General features: G+C 37.0%; 1 protein-coding gene across 2 annotated transcripts in view; it reads right to left on the reverse strand.

Annotated features, from left to right (window-relative positions):
* Window positions 1–17,514, reverse strand: part of ARID2 (AT-rich interaction domain 2) — a 107,413-nt gene that overhangs the window by 3,619 nt on the left and 86,280 nt on the right. The window contains exons 16-19 of one of the 2 annotated variants that reach the window (XM_074903001.1): window positions 11,335–11,483; window positions 5,391–5,529; window positions 5,212–5,297; window positions 261–368 (exon numbers count right to left, since the gene is read on the reverse strand). In XM_074903001.1, the coding sequence (XP_074759102.1) occupies window positions 362–368; window positions 5,212–5,297; window positions 5,391–5,529; window positions 11,335–11,483 (381 nt within the window). In that variant the 3' untranslated portion in view covers window positions 261–361. Of the gene's footprint in view, window positions 1–260; window positions 369–5,211; window positions 5,298–5,390; window positions 5,530–11,334; window positions 11,484–17,514 lie in introns of those variants that run through there. The other variant, XM_074903000.1, reaches the window with a different exon arrangement.

Consider the following 17,514-nt stretch of genomic DNA (forward strand, 5'->3'; position numbering starts at 1 on the left):
TGTTAGTAAAAAAAGAATTAATGAAAAATAAGCTTTGCACTGCTTTCTAGAAGATTAACAACTCTGAAGATTTATTTACAAATTTTTAACCTATCTGAACAGAGACACAAAGACCCATTAATACTTGGTAAAAAAACACTTATCTTGAAGAAGTACTGCTCATCACCCATGACATTTGTGATGGACAAGTAATACACTGTACTAACAACATAGCCACCTCCTGAAGCATACCTATTTAAAGGAACTTTTCATCAGATAGGCTTTAACAGGAACTGTGATAGCAGCAATGCAAACATCATCTGAGATTTGGCCAGAGAATGTCCTTGAAATAAGCTATTCAAAACACAGCTCACTGGGACCATTAGACACTAAGACAGTATAAAATACATATTAACTGTGGTTAGTGAGGAGTAAAAGTAACATGATTTAAGTTATGATCTCAGACATAAACCATCTAATTGTTAAATCAGATCAAACATTTGTAAAACCAATTACCTGTTGCTGCAGCTTCCAGACTGAGATTAATAAATTAAGCAAGGTATTTTATAAAGCTGGTACAAATAACAAACATAGCGGAAGCAAATTCTCCATTTTCAGTATTAACACTGAAGTCAAAGCTCTATTTCATGTAAAACTTTGAAATTATTCACACAATTAGAGTTTGGAATGTATAAATATGCAACTTCATTTAATAATTAAGTCTCATTGTTGTCTCAAAAGTTTTGCAGTATCAATGGTGACAAGTATCACCATGCTTCAATATACTGAACAACGTTACTCTGAAGTCTTTCAATACCCTGATTGGAAGTGCAAGGAGTGTTTACTTGCAAAGGCATCATAAATCAAATGTAAAAGTTCAATTTTTTTTTAAAGTGAAAGTTAGCCCTTAAGAGTATTATTTAGGCATCTTTCACTGTGAAAGTAAGTGAATATTCTAAGAATAAAACTTGAATTCTCTATTCACGGAGATTTATAATCTGAAATTCTAACACAGAAACCTAGATAAAAAGTTAGAAAAACTGTTCATATGAGTGGTTTTAAACCACAGAACAGACAATTAAGAAGTAGTAACAGATAAGACACCTCCCTAAAAACTTAGCTCTAATCATGCTGTCATCCTGCCCTGAATGGGTATAAGAGTTTGAAAACCTTTATGAAGTAAAGGGAGAAGGGCAGGGGCTGAAAAACCAAACTGCTGGGCAATGACATATGTTTATAGGAGACTGAGTACCACAGTAAAGAAATTATCATCTTCATTTTTAATTTCTGGAACATTTTTGTTTTCCTTATATTGAAAAGAACAAGAATTCATCAATGGAGGCTGTTCCAAATGTGTCTCTTCCAACAGCTATCATACTGTATATTAGAAAGTTGAAGTAGTATTGCCTTGATTCTGGAAATATTAAAAAAGGGACAATTATAATAAATTAGGACTATATTAGAAGATTGTCTTCTCTTTCTGATTTTGAGAAAATAAATAAATAAAAAAATTACTGAGACATCAAGTGAACCAACTTTATCTGTGGGCAAGTATCTCTCTCAAGAAACATCTAGATTTCTTGAATTTCTTTAATTATATGATCAAATTAACTTCAAACCATATGATTCATCTTGTAATTTAAAATCATCTCCTGCCACACTCCCATGGTGCACGAAGAATATTTTTGGTAGCACACACTACCACCTTTGCTTCAGTGGCAACAAGGAAAAAAAATTAACATGAATCCAAAAAGATTCAAATGCACAAAGCTACAGTCAACATACAGTTAATTGCTAGTGCTACCTGACCTTCCAGAATGTAATATTCAGCTACCTCTGAAAACCAGAAGAGGAAGAGTTAATATAATATAACTTCAAAAGCAAAGAAATACAGAATTAAGTTATACAACTAACTCTGTAAAGCAGCTTAACTTTGTCTAGCTGGTTCTAGCAAAAGCCATTACGGATTTTTTTCAGGCGTGTACAGTGTCATGATAGACAGAAACAATGATGAGGAGAATGGGCCCGTTTGTTACACTGCGTTCTACAGATTTTACTTCCAGCACCAATAACACTCATTCTGCACTCTCAGAGGTTTGACTAAACAATGAGGGATTAAGTGAAGAAAGTTGGCCTAATTAATGCCTAAAAGTTGAGAGTTTACACATGCTTCATCTCAGCTCCAGTTTTTTAAGTTGCTTCAGCGCCATACAAGAGTTTAATCATATGGACTATCAGTGGCATGCTGATATATATGACAAGTTTCTAGGACTCAACAAAAAGTAAATTAAGCGAAAACCCTGTAAATCAGCTTTCTCATGTGACCAACTTGAGGTGACCTGCTGAAGCGAGGTTAGGGTTTCATTTAACAAGTCATTGATTCTGGAAAGCAAATTATCAAGTTTTGTCTCCCTCCTGTAGCTAGATGCTGCTTTCAGCTGTGCGAACATAACTGTGGAAGGCACCATGAGATTATGTGGGTTACACATTAACATATAATCAAAATATTCCCATTTGTTGATTTTGTCTTTGGAAAAAAATGAGTGATGGAGAGAAGAGAGTAGAAGTAACAGACAGGGAACTTCTATGATTTCATAAAACAGCTGAGTGTACTCTCAACTCATTGTCGTGAGTGCTTGGACAGAGAAAGGTCTCAATGCCTTCCTTTTGTTCCAGTCCACCTCCCATACTGGTGTTCAACTGTAAGGCAAGTGTATTCCACTCATCTGGCAAACACACTTTTATGACTTTTTTTAAAAAACTCCAGAATTGATTTACGATGCAAAAACTAAGGCAAGTTTCTCTCACTGTAAGCAGTGCACAGCCACGAGAAGGAACAAGGGATGGCAGGGACAGTAAAAAAAACCTACTTTGAGTAGTAGAATGCTCTTATTTCAACCTGTTTTCTGAAATCAAATCCTTAATATTTTGTAATATTGCAGTCTCAATATTTCAGCAAGAACTGGCTGTGCATATAAATTCCTACTTTCTGAACCTGACCTAATTAGGGAATTCTGCCTCAGAAGAGGGGATGTATAAATGTTTTTTTCTAATATGAGTACCCGTGACAATTTTAAAGAAGCCTGTGAGGACACAGAGCTACTGGATGTGCTATCTGTGTGATGGAACATTTTTGAAAAGGCAGACTTGAGATCACATTATGCTAGTAGATGGTATCAGCCCTATGCTTCCCACTTACCAAGTATTTAAGAGTACATTACCATCATTCTTCATTTTGTGGTTTTCAGAGGTGTGAAAGTTGTTCATTGTAATGAAACAAGGCACCACAAAGCAATTGTAAGTCTGTGTTAAGAAGCCTGTTTATAGTAAAATATTAAAAGGACTCCCAAACTAAGTTTCTCAGCTTTAATACTCAACTTGCTACCAAACTGCTGGATCAGCAGAGAAATTTAACTAGCCACAGAACTGCCTGGAACCATATAATTACACGCTTAGCTTGCAACAAAGAGATTCCAGTTAGTTACTAACAAAGAACCTAGTCTTAATACACTTATACAAGTAACTGAACTGAACAACTCCAGTATTAACATAACCATCCCCACAATCCAAGAGCAATGGGGTTGTGCTCTCCAATATTAATTCCAGATGGTTGAAATCATTTTGGGAAAGAGGAGAGGCAAAGCTGATTCCAGGTAGCAGCACAGAATTAGAAGATGCAGAGGAGTTGGTATTTATCTTGCTTGCTTTGTTTAAAGGTAAGTTTGTTGTAAGAGTCCCAGCACCAAATCAGTCAAATTTAGACCATAACTTGAAAGGAATACGGCAAATTACAAGACAATCCATCTAAGCTGTATGCAACAGCTGAACTGTACACAACAAGTAAATCTCTATCTGGATTACAAGCACTTTCCTGTTACAATAAAAGTTTAAAAATGCTGTCCAGCTGGGAAAAATCAGGAGAGTATGTTGAGAACAATGTTTCAAAGAATCAGCTAGGTTGGAAAGGGCCTTGAAGATCATCTAGTCCAACCGTTCACTTAACATTGACAGTTCCCAACTGCACCATGTCCCTCAGTGCTATGTCGACTCGACTCTTAAACACCTCCAGGGATGGGGACTCCACCACCTCCCTGGGCAGCTCATTCCACGCCCAACAACCCATTCTGGAAAGAAATGCTTCCTAATATCCAGTCTAAACTTTCCCTGGCACAACTTGAGGCCATTCCCTCTTGTCCTATCACTTGTTACTTGGTTAAAGAGACTCATCCCCCATCCTTGTTGTGGCCCAAGGGCAGCCCCCGGCATTTGGCCTTACGGAAACTCCCACAGTTGGCCTCAGCCCATGGCTCCAGCCTGTCCAGGTCTCTCTACAGAGCCTCCCTACCCTCGAGCACATCAACACTCCCACCCAACTTGGGGTCATCTGCAAACTGACTGAGGGTGCACTCGATCCCCTCGTCTAGATCATCAATAAAGATGTTAAACAGGAGTGGCCCCAAAACCGAGCCCTGGGGGACACCACTCGTGAGCAGTCACCAACTGGATTTAACTCCATTCACCACAACTCTTTGGGCCCAGCCATCCAGACGTTTTTTTACCCAGTGAAGTGTGTGCCCATTCAAGCCATGAGCAGCCAGTTTTGCCAGGAGAATGCTGTGGGAAACGGTGTCAAAGGCCTTGCTAAAGTCAAAGTAAACAACATCCACAGCCTTTCCCTCATCCAATAAGCAGGTCGCCCTGTTGTAGAAGGAGATCAGGTTTGTCAGGCAGGACCTGCCTTTCACAAACCCATGCTGACTGGGCCTGACCATCTGGTTGTCCCACTGTGTTGTGTGATGGTGTTCAGGATGAGCTGCTCCATCAGCTCTCCAGGCACTGAAGTCAAGCTGACAGGCCTGTAATTTCCCGGATCATCCTTCTGACCCTTCTTATATATGGGAATCACATTGGCCAATTTCCAATCTGTCAGGACCTCCCTGGTCAGCCAGGACTGCTGATCAATGATGGAAGTTTATCACAGAGTGTTGACCCATCTACCTTAAAGAATCACCTGCTCTTCTTATGGTAACTGCAACCACATCTCCCACATCAGAACCCATTCCCTCTTTTACCCATTTTGTCTTACTGTAACAGACCTCAAATTTGATTACTGTTATAAACTGTACATATGCAGAGTTTCACTTGATAAGCCAAGTTATAAATACACAAATTCTTCTAATAATTTCTAATTCTCTTATTTTCTCTATTGCTAGTAAGACTCAAGTCTCTTACTTATTGGGAGGCTTCTGGTTTCCTACTTGTCCATGTTCATCTTGTTTTAATCCTGCAAGCAAAGCATCTCTGGAGCAGTGCTTATCCTGTTTGGGGAAAAGAGAAAGACAGTGAGAAAGGTGAAAATTTACCATAAAATTCCTACTAGTTTCTGTAGTAACGTGAAAGAAAATCTGCACCTGTAAATGGGTAATGAAGGAAAACCTCTGCCGCTGGAAAGGTTCACATCCCTCCCATAAGCACTGCCCTGGGTAGACATCTTTTCCTCCATGTTCAGTTGCTGCATGATAGAAAACCTGTGATGGTGTCTGAAACCACCTACAGAAAGAAGGGGAGGGGAATTTAAGATTTTTTCCAGTTAATGGTAAAGCACTAATATCACAAATGTAAACCCACACAGGCTAAACGTTATTTTCTGAAACACAACACACGCTGATAAACAGGAAAATAATAAAATTTTTAAATGAAAACTACATACGTATATTACCAGTGAGTTACCAATAAACGGCAATATGATTTTCCCAAATACAATTGAAATATCATCGGTCTGTTTTTCTACTTATACTTTACCAAAGAAATAATGCATGTTAATTCCAACAGATCCATTCTCTGTGATACAAGCAAAATGCTGTCATAAACTATAAACAGCAAAAAAAAAACCAACAAGTTGAGTTTCATGTATTCATTTTCCTGTTTTCCTTCTTTACTGGCAGTCATACTCAGACGTTATTTAAAATTTAATTGGGGAAAAAGAGATGCACACCATGCAAAAGTGCACGCTTGTCAAAACTGATGGAATAAGAGATCAATCTAAAATGAGTGCTCTTTAGCATCTGGATTCTAAACATTGGGAAAATGGCTAGATATCATTTCCTGATGTACACAGAACTCAAAAAATGTCATTTATGTGACCCTTTTTAACATCTTCACTTAAATCTCAATTTTTAAGTCACAGAATCATAGAATAGTTTGAATCGGAAGGGACCTTTAGAGGTCATCTAGTCCAACCCACCTGAAATGAGCCAGGGCATCTTCAACTAGATCGGGTTGCTCAGAGCCCATCCAACCTGACCTTGAATGCTTCCAGGAATATGGCACCTACTACCACTCTGGGCAACCTGTTCCAGTGTTTCACAAAATGAAAATGACTTCCCAAAATCTCAAACTAAGCACTTTGCCTGCTGACAAGCCCAGAGCACAGGACATGAGGTATTTGACAAATTAACTGCTCCTGCATCAAAAGGAAAGATTAAGTAGTCCTAAACCTGGCCCTGTAATACTCTTTACAGTATATTTTGTGGGGGTTTTATGTTCTATTTGGTGAAAGCACAATGTGTGACATACCTTTAGAGTGAGTTCAGACTGATAAGGACTTTCTTCCATTTCAAAGTGATAGAAAAGTTAAAACTGATTGTGAATGCCACCTCAAATACTGATGAATCAACAGTTCTTAGGTCTGTATTTTCAAATTGCCACATAGACAAAAGATGTGTTATTGTAACATATATCAGATAGTAATGGAGAATCACTATATTTTTTAAAATATTAAATGAAAATAGTGAATGACTAAGTGTTGGGGGTTTTTTTTAAGCCTAGATAACCTTAAAAACCTATCTCAAGCACTACAAATTACACCTCTTATTTCAGAGAAAAAATGGCCAAAATAAACAAAATACTTAGCTGCTCACAATTCATTTCAATATAACTAAACCAGCTCATCAACACTCACTTAAGGCTTGGACAAAAGAGGTCTAGAAACTTAGTTGATGCCATTTGGGAAGCCATTACCACCAGCTGTCTTCACAAACTTGCTGAAGGGATGCCACTGGCACAACAGTCTTTCCAAAGAGGAAACACATGCATCCACCTCAGCCACTCTGGTTCACATGCCAGTGTTTTAGTTTCAGTTAACAAGAAAAACATTTGCATTAAGAAGTCTGACTGAACTCATTGGGCTGAACAGTGCCAAAAGGGAGATGACCTCCAATCAGAGACTTACAGCAGTCAAGGCTGAAGCAACATCTTAAAGCTACAGCAGTCGTTTATGGACAAATTCAAGTCAGAACTCTCAGCACAGCAGATCAGTAGGTGCTTTGACCCAGCCACCTCCTTCCACATCCTACTACTCATTTCAGTAGTGTCTATTACAGACACATACTTGCAATCGATATACAGGCCTAGGTGTACAGATACTGTTACCTGTATCCCATAAAGGTGTCAAAGAGGTAATTTCACTCGGAGACAAGTCTTAGTTATAAACTGAATCCCATTGCAATACAGCAATTTACTTCTGCATAGGCAATAAATACTCCTCTCTCAAAAAGCATTCATCTTTTCCATGCCAGTGAGCTCTTGCTGAAGGGAAGCTTGGAAGAAGAAATACCTATCTCTTGTTGGTCCAGATAGCCCACAGTAGGAACTAACAATAACATGTTTTACATCTACATTGGCTCAACAGCGAAAGTTGATGTTTCAGAGGATAGAAAAATGTTTTTCCACAATAAAGGGGAAGTCATTATGTAAAGTTAAGTCTGGCACAAACCTATTTATGAATAATTCCTGGCATTAGATGAAATAAATTTCATGGTATAAGTGAAACCCAAAATCTAGTTTAAAACATTTTATTCAGTGTGCCAAGGCCTTAAGAAAAATAAAGCTATTTCAGCTATCTTGGCTCATTCACTGTGTAATACATTCAGTATTATACTTCAACCACTGATCTAAGAAGATTCAAATTTACTGACATTTTGCAGAGAAAAAACTGTTTTTCCTTGAAGAAACACCTAAACACATTAATAAAAAAGAACTTAAATACTGAGAATATGGTCAGTTGATTCTAGACTCAACTGTTTTCCACCTAATTTCTCCATCATTCTGTTCAGCTGCTGAACAGAACATTAAACTAATAGCAGACTTGACAGGCGGTGGAGACTCAACAGCATTTCCAATTCAGTTTTTAAACATAAAGCAATTCAAGAGCAGACATCTCCTGCCTACCTGTGAAACAACAGTAGATTTTAAATTAAGCTGAATACAATTAGCAGTACTAGCAGACAGCTGAACTTCAAAGGAAAACACCTACTTTCTGTTACATCCTCTATGCAAAGTAGTGTGTTGACTGACACCTTTTGGAGTTTTACTGCCTTCAGATCCTAAACCTGACTGCATTTGTGAGAGGCCAATCATTACAACTATTTGCATAATTGGGCCTGATCTGGTTGTGGCCTTCAGATGCTACTAACTCAGTTTCATTTTATTCCAAAATTTTGTTATAATGTTTCCTAATTCAGTTCTAAAAACCAAAACAGCAGCACCCACACCACTACAATGTTGCCAACTGCAGCAGCCAAGTTTGCAGGTTGGAAAAGCATATACTATTTTATTTATTCTTATTCTGATTCTCAATAAAATGTTTTTGAAGGCTTTCACTGCATTCTGCAATACATCCTGGAAGGGAAACTTAATGCTAATATGTTGTGAGAATTAAACTAAAGAACATGCACAGAGAAATATGCAAATGATTGTATCAAAATTTGTTTCCTGTCATATCTTTCAGGTTAATTGTTACCACGAAAGGAACACTGTTCTATCCTTCTACTATGATAAACCTGCCTGCTTAATATCTTGGGGAAAAAAAATTGCTAAGCCATCGTGAATGAAACCAAGTAGTGGCTGTGAAGTTCACATCCACTAATGGCCCACTCAAAAGAATTTTCTTGTTTCCTTCTTAAACAAAACCAGCGAAGATTGAGAGCTATAAATAAAACAGTAACAATAACAGGTAGAAATTCCAGATTTTTCTTGATGTATGTTAGAATCAGGAAGCCTACAGGAGATTCGATACTCCTGGTTTTGATCATGCTGTCAAAGGAATATGAATAAAAAAATACACATTTGAGGAAGATGCTAACTTAGCATTTTGGTTCTCTTCAAAACTGAGTGTAATGTTTATCTAAACTGTTTTTAGGCTGGAACTGAAGTGTTTTAAAAGTGAGACACAGCATAAGAACAAGAGCTGTGTGTCACATGGAATACAATCTATCAATGCAAAAAATGTCATCATTTGAAAATAATGAAACTTGACCATGAACAAAACCCAGTACAGTAAGAAATGACAGGAGAAACTAAAGCAACAGAAATAATACACTATCTTTGAAATAAATACAGAGATCAACTTGTAAAATATAACCCTCATAGCCTTTAACTTCAGTCCCAGGAAAACTTACTGGAATATTTTAAGACAGACTTATAAAAGGACTGATAGTGTAAGGTAATCATAATTGTATAGCTCCTCCTCCTGCCCCAAAATTTGTCTCCACATACTCACATCCTAGTTCACATGTGACATCAGCTTGTTCCATGGTTAGATGTCAGCTCAACTCTACATAACTCATTCTACATAACTTTAAACATAAAGTTGGTGACTAACTTACACTTCAAAACTGCAGTTCAGGAAACTCTTCAAGATGGTACAAACTGGTGAGGCTTCTGCTATACAATCACCCCAGTTCTTTATTTCTACCTCAGGACAACCCCCTTGTGTATCAACACAGGTGTTTATGCATCTATTGTGCAGCCAGTAGAGTATGGCTCTATAGTTATATTTATTAATAGTAAAGGAGTAAAGTAAAAAGTAGGTAAATCCTTACATGTATTTCTTACATAGAGAAGTGTCACCTACTAAAGACACAAATACCACTTTCCAGGTGAAGACAGGGCAATGATTTAAAAAGCACCAGATCTCTACAGTACCAGTCAGTCTTATCTAAAATCTGTGTATGTCTTGCATTGACTTAATGATCTCTGAATTACATTTGTAACAAATAACAGAAATGGAAATTACAGATTCAAGGGTCTACAGATTAACTGTCCTTCAGTATTCCTCTAATTCTGTTCAAATATGGCCTCAAGTTGCACCAGGGAAAGTTCAGACTAGATATTAGGAAGCATTTCTTTACAGAACGGGTTGTTGGGTGTTGGAATGGGCTGCCCAGGGAGGTGGTGGAATCCCCATCCCTGGAGGTGTTCAAGAGTAGGGTCAGTTTAGAGCTTAAGGATATGCTGTAGGTGGGAACTGTGCTAGGAGAACGGTTGGACTAGATGATCTCCAGGGTCCTTTCCAACCTAGATGATTCTGTGATTCTGTGAAATATCTCATTTTCACTATTGGTTCCAAACATTCGAACTTCTTCATGTCATCTCAACTTTCGGTATGTCTACACATCAGCTTTCTGCCAAATCAGCTTGTCTTGATGCTCCCTTTTGTCCTGTCCAACAATGATGAAATGTCTCACCCTTTTTCACACCCATCCTATACGTTATGCAATTTTTCTCACTGTTCTCAAAGTGGCTATTTGACAACTACCTTTGTTTCACCAATCTGTACCCTCCACTGAAAACTACATGTATTCACAAACCTATGTTATTTTTAAAATCAGTGTCAAGATATACATACTGATAACAAGGGCAGTATCATGGTTTTTATAAGCCTACATCCAAAACCCTGCTAGCTCACTCCTCTCAAGGACAAGAACAGCAAATTAAAAAAAAGTCTAATCATTGCTGTCTAGTCTTAAGGCTAAGTTCCTTCTTATTTCCTTTCATGACAATGGAGTCCTGTGGCACACAAATGGTATCATAATTACTAAAATTAGTTAAAATCTAAATAAGAGTTTGACCAGGACATAGAATTGCAACACCCTGCTCTTGCAAAACTGGAAACACAAGATTAAAAGCTGGAAACACAAGAAAACATCAAGAGATAATTTGCAGCTGGAGTACGTAACTATTTTTGTATTTGCAACACAGAGAGCAAGCTTCAAAGCTGGGAATTTTTCTTCTTTTTAACTACATGACAATATTTATTACTGAAGAATCGATATATTACAAGAAAGCCACACAGTACTCATTTTATGCTCAGAAGTATAACTGAGAGCAGTTAAATGTCTTGCACTTCCTCATGTCAGCTTCAGCTTCCTCAACACTTTCCACCTTTTCTTTTCCCCCTGCCAAAGTATAAGGTAACTTAAGGAAACAGAATGGATAGAACTTGTAGAATCACCTTCTATACACAAGCATCTGTCACATATTAGTAAAAGTCAGTTAAATAAAGGAGCCATTTACTTTTTACAAGATTGCCACAGACACATGAAGTTCTGTCCAGGTTTTTTCATTTGCTCTGCATGCTGACTTGCTGCAGTGTACGAAGGTGGCTGCAAATTGATCTGCTGGCCCTGTACTTGCACTGTTGGTATCGACGTTGCAGGTGTGCTCTGTAGAAAAAGTTAAAACAAAGTTTTAAACAGGACTTACTTCAAGACTTGACATACAATTTACTGTTTGTTCAAAGATCTTTCATTTTACACTTTATTCCACCACAGGTTTTCAGATCTTAACACTTAACACAAATAAGCATTAATAGACATAATAATGTGAGGAACATACAACTTCTACACTGCAGTATTTATGCAGAAGTTTCTAATATTCAAATTACTAAACCTTATGCCCAAATTCAAATACAGAGTTATGACTGCAAAGGAATTTCTCAAGGGCATTAGTGGAGCGAAGGTTAGTATTATTGTGCATAGGCTTTATTTGTTCTTTAAGAAAATAAAAAAACCCCATGCAAACTCAAAGGGTTGCAATATCATCAGCACAGGGAGTAGTTTGCTTTTCCATGTACATGTAGGAGAAAATATTGCTAAAAGAAACAGAATGAGCACTGATACATCTAGAACTGGTTAATGTTCTTTGATTAAATGGTTTTATGTGCTGCATCTGGAGAACTCTTGGAACTGCCGCATTACTACACATCAGCTTGTGTTACACAATGCATAAGAAAAGGTAAACTGAACAACGCTGAAGAAACACTATCAAGACCATTAGGCTCAAACTATGACATCCCATTTTCTCTGTAAAACTTAGCAAATGATCTAATTCTCTGAGCTCTTGTAAAACCAGCCAGCACATGTACCTTTATACAGAACACCACATGTCCAGAATGCCTAAATACGTCATACAACTTGCATACAGTGAAATATAAACATTTCAGAAAGGAAGAAGATGTTCCCTTTGCTCCCTTACAATATCACAAGACATTTATTTTAACAGTGAATAAAAGTTATCTCTAAAGTGACCTAAAAAAGATAAAAACAAAGGCAAAAAATGTAATTTTATTTCTTTTTCTGAATAATAGATACTGAATACTGGACTTCCCATTTCAGAACAGTGTTTATGTCAGAATACTGTTTATCTTCTTCGTTTCTTTCCTGGAATGCTCTGGCCAGCAAGACATGTATAAAGATGATGACAATAAAAAAATTAAGCTTTTGAATATTATCTAGGAATGAGAACATAACATCCTTTTCTTCCCTACTGTTAGAAAAGGAACATAATACTCTTTTGAAGAGATGAAACAAAACTACTTTCAAGTCTATGTTTAAGAATATTATTAAAAAAGCACTTTCAAATGGTGCACGCCTTTACAGTTCTGTTACTGAATAGCTTTAGAGTTTAACTGTAAAGAAACCAACAGTTAAGTGCAACTTGTAACATTTCATTTGAGTACTGATCTCAAGTTTTCTTCCTGCTGTTCTCTATTGGCATGGTGGACAATAGTCACACGAAGCAACTATTATCAACTATCACAGGTCATACAATGCTAATAAAATGACCAAAAGGACAGCAAAAAAGACATATCAAAACCAAAACCACTTCCCATATCCAAACATACATCCTGAAAAAAATAAGGAAAAGAAATCAGCAAAACTCCTGAACACAGCACAACTACTGTATGATGCTTGTGATCTGCGAGTGTGAAAAATGGTAAGAAAGGACTCCTGAGACCATTAGTCATAACTACAGATTATTTTGAACTCAGCAATGATCTTCATCTAAAGGCCTCTAAGCTATTTTACAGATTGGGTAATGAATCTTCACAATGTGTCTTTTAACAAAAGGTAAACACAAGTGGAGCATTTTACGATCAATGTTCCTTTAACAAGGCATTTTAAAGTGAAGCTGAAATAATCAAGGGTCAGCAGTACAGTTTGCCTTACAGTCTTTGCTTGGCATCCCAGTATCAATACATTTGTGATGTCTTTATGTGACTTCTTATCCCTACAGAACTTCTGTCTCATTTAATGTGCTAGAGAGAGAGTGAGCTTACTGAATGAATTCAGTATTCCATTTAATTCTCATCATTCAATATGTGGTTCATGTATTATTTACTCCATTCTAAGCAAACCCTGCAATTAATCCAGAATTATGAATTTTCTCAAGGGTTTTTCTGGCAAGCTCTCCTAGTGGAAATCAAAGGTTTTAATACCGTCTCATTAAAAATTTGTTTATTTTAAACAAGGAGATCTGAGAATTACAACACAAAATGTTACATGCTGAAAATGAAAGAGCACAGAAAGGGAAACAGATTTACAGGACAAAAAGTTAAAATTCAGTGTCCCCTACAATTTCTTTCTATACTTTTTTTTCCCAATGAGGAAAAGAAAGCTAATAAATTGAAAAGAAATGCGTAAAATAATTATTGTTTAGAATTCTCTTATTATTTGCTGTACTGCAAAGTAGTTTCACTCAAACTTGTAGCATTACAATTTCCATGTATTTTTAAGTCAAATCTACTGCTTGCCCATCAACTGTGCTGATATCTTAAAATAAAAGAAATGACTTTACATTTGTTCTCCTAGGTTTTATTTTAGAAACATAAATTCTGTGTTTGAACATCTCAAAGCTTTCCTGTGTTCATTCAAGAGATAAGAAATACTGCTGATTTTTAGTTGGGGGGGTGGGGGGGGGGTGGTCTCCCTCTTCTATTTTCATGTATCAGTGTAGCAATGCATGATACACAGGACATCACTAGAATTAGGTATAGTCTTCATTTTTCAGAAATGAAATTCCTTCTTTCCAGAAATGTACCTAGAAATACTTGCTACATGCTACCTAGTTTACAATACTGACATACAATAACTACGTAAACTCATTTATTTCTTTAACATACAGAACTGCGACAGACATTTAATTTTTCCTTATAAAGTCTTTCTAGGAGAAGTAACATTGAAAAAGATTTCCCCATGGCAGAAATATTTCACAAAATTTCATCCTATAGCAAAAACATTTAATGATTCCAGGTTCCTCAAGAAATCAAACGTCCAGTACTCTAGTACACTTGACAGCACTTCATGTCATCTTTTTATGATCAGATTAGACCTCTCCATGATACGATTTGCAACTGCCACCACTTAGCACTTTTGCAAATCAGATCTCACTGTATCTCAGGACTGAAAGGTACCTCTATCAGCATCACCTATCACAGTATAGTTTGCACTGAACTCTTAAAACTACATAAATACAAACCTTTAACGCCTGTACAGTCTGCTTACAGAATGGGTACTACAGCCTACTTCTAATAAGCAGAAGGAGAATTTGTATCTAGACCGACTTTAGATTGAAATATGGGGGGGGGGGGGGGGGGGGGGGGGCAGGAAGTCCAGCATAGTGGCAAAAACTAAGAGCAAAGCTAACTAGAACAGACTGTTTACAAAAGATACTTATTTTTTTGCACAAGAGCTCCTCCATTTGGGTGCATGTGGTAAGAATAACAAGCCCTAGGGCTTGGGGCCAGAACTGGCCACCACCTTGATTTCACAGAACCAGTGGCGCCATTCTCTTCATGTATTAATGGGCAACTCAATTTTAGCATACCTGCCCATCTGATTTAAAATGCCTACTGTGCCATCAGCAAGAGAACACACAGAATCCCAGTGTGATGGGGGTCATGTTGACGTATTGAGCCATGTGCAGTTTAAAAGCATGAGGCTACATTTTTTGTCCCACCATTAGTATATGCACACTCATAATAAACACATTAAATTCAACAATAAACAGTTAATTATTAGTAAAAAATATTTTTTAATATGATCGGATTTACAGTTTTGTATTACAACATTTTATGCTTATCTTCTTCACAACAATGAACATATATTAAAAGGTAACGTATAAGCAGAAAATTAATATAGCAGGACTTGAGTGTGAGGAAGGGGTCAGGTGGATGGGTAGGCACTAAAACAAATGTTCTCTGCTTGTTAGATTACTGAAGCTTAAGTCTCCTTGCAACAGTGTGCTTCACAAGTGAAGAGCAATAAAAGCACAGAGATTCTCTATTTCAGTACTTCCAGCTGAGACGCTCATTTGCTTTGTGGCTAGGAATGAATTACAGCTCCTGGAGCTACACACCTGCTTTCTGGTGCATGGTAATTCTCAGCTTCCCATCAAGAGAGAGCAGGAGCAAATAGTTAAGCCAATGATCACACAGTTTTTGCCACCTAAATTTCGACACAAGTATGTTTCAAGTGGGTGGCCTTAAGAGAAATGGGCACACATTGTTTATGAGGGGATGACAGTGATAAGTAGGGAAGTGATTACTTTAAAAGCCAGATAAGGCAATTTAAATCAGATTTCCTCACTCCTAGGAAGTTGGCATGATATCAGAGCATTCCTTCAAAACATACACCAATTGGGACAAACCAACATGGTTATGTTTAACAGATGTTTTGGAGGTGTTTGAAGAAGTGGAAAAGAAAAGAAAGTGTACAGGTAGATAACTGCTCATTTATTTTTCATCCACTGGTCCAGCACAATGCCTTAGGAAAGCAATAATCCAGGAACAGGGAATACCAAAATAAAAAGAAGCTAAGAAAGTAAAGTGTCAGTTCTGTCTCCTCCTAGAACATTTCATGAGCTTGCAAAATACAGATGGAGATGTAAAAAAAAATTGCAACACTGTATGTATCACATGTTCCTCTTCTGATATAACCCATAGCCCAATTTTTTATAAAAATAAAAAAAATAAAAAGAAAAATCTTGAAAGTCAGCATATATGTATTTGTCAGTGAGTTCTGCTGATGTGTACATAGAACATGGTTTAATCACAGGTTATACACAGACAATACCTGTACTCGTCTAACTGGATTCTGATAGCACTACATGGGCTGTCCCATAAAAAGCAAGTATATAATTTTCACTGTTTTAGTAGGCCATTTAAATCAACACTTTTCCCCACAAGCATAAAGTACTAGCTCATTTCAAACTACCATTCATATCATGAAACTAATCTTCTTCTAACTTGTACATTCCCTTAAGGATTATTTTACTCTTTTTCTTGCTTTCCTTAACTTTCACATTGCTGTTCTCTTCCTCCCCTATTTCTTCACCCTTATCATCAGTTCAAGCATCTTCCCTTTCTCCTCTCTGCAGTTCTTAACAACTAATGCTAATGCAACTGCATCAGGAATACTCTCTTCCCTCTTCTGTCCTCCACATCTGCTTTTCTAGCCTTCCTGCTAGGTTTTATTTTTATTACAAATTTTCTTCTTCTATGAAATACAAGCTCTAGTTTAAATAACTTTTTAACATAAAAAGCAAACAGGAAATCACATACTAACAGCTTCAGCAGCTATGTAAGTCTGCCATAGCTAATATCCCTTTATTCGCTGTCCCTCACCATTTTTCTCCATTGGGTTGTTTTTAAAATAAATTTCACACTGTTTGCAGAAAGAACCATGTTCTCCTATTTCTTCTCCAAGACAGCCAGTATACATTAAGTACTGCAGAGAGGATAAAACAATGCAGATGCTCAAGTGAAAAAAAGTGTTCCTTAGCTGTTGCCTTTCAGTAAGTCAGGGACAAGGAAGCTGGGTATCATACAAGGAAGACTCTCAAAAAGGGAGGGAGAAAATAGATTATACAGGGCCTAACCTCAAAAGAAGTCATCAGTAAAACTCACATGAAGCTCATGAGAATTTGGCTACATCTTAGTATTTCTAGATGTCTTAACAATACTCCTAAAAGCAGACTCAATATTGGAAATATTTAACATGTGCTTTTCCAGAAAAGTAATGGTTACTGCAGCTGCTCAGCAGCTTTGGAAAAGAAAAAAAGAGCTGGCCAGGATTATTTTGGTACTGTTTATAGTCTAACACTTTAAAATGAAAAGGAGTGGAAAGATCCTTAAAATTCTTAAGCCAGACTGTGATGTTCACTGTGTCTGAACAGAGTGCTATAAAGTGGGTTCCATTATGTCAGTACTTAGCCTTATCATGATATACATGCTTCATAAATCACCGTATGTAATAGTTAAGGCAATTAGCTAACAAATTAGACTGTTCACCAAGATCAAAACTACTTAACTTCTTTTCTCCCAATTCATGCAAATTTGAAGAAAGGAAGGGCATCCTACAGACAGAAGAATGAGCTAACTTTCATGAAAGCAGATATTAAACCAAGTTATTTTGA

Source organism: Athene noctua, chromosome 3 (genome assembly GCF_965140245.1).
Source record: "Athene noctua chromosome 3, bAthNoc1.hap1.1, whole genome shotgun sequence".
Taxonomy (NCBI): Eukaryota; Metazoa; Chordata; class Aves; order Strigiformes; family Strigidae; genus Athene; species Athene noctua.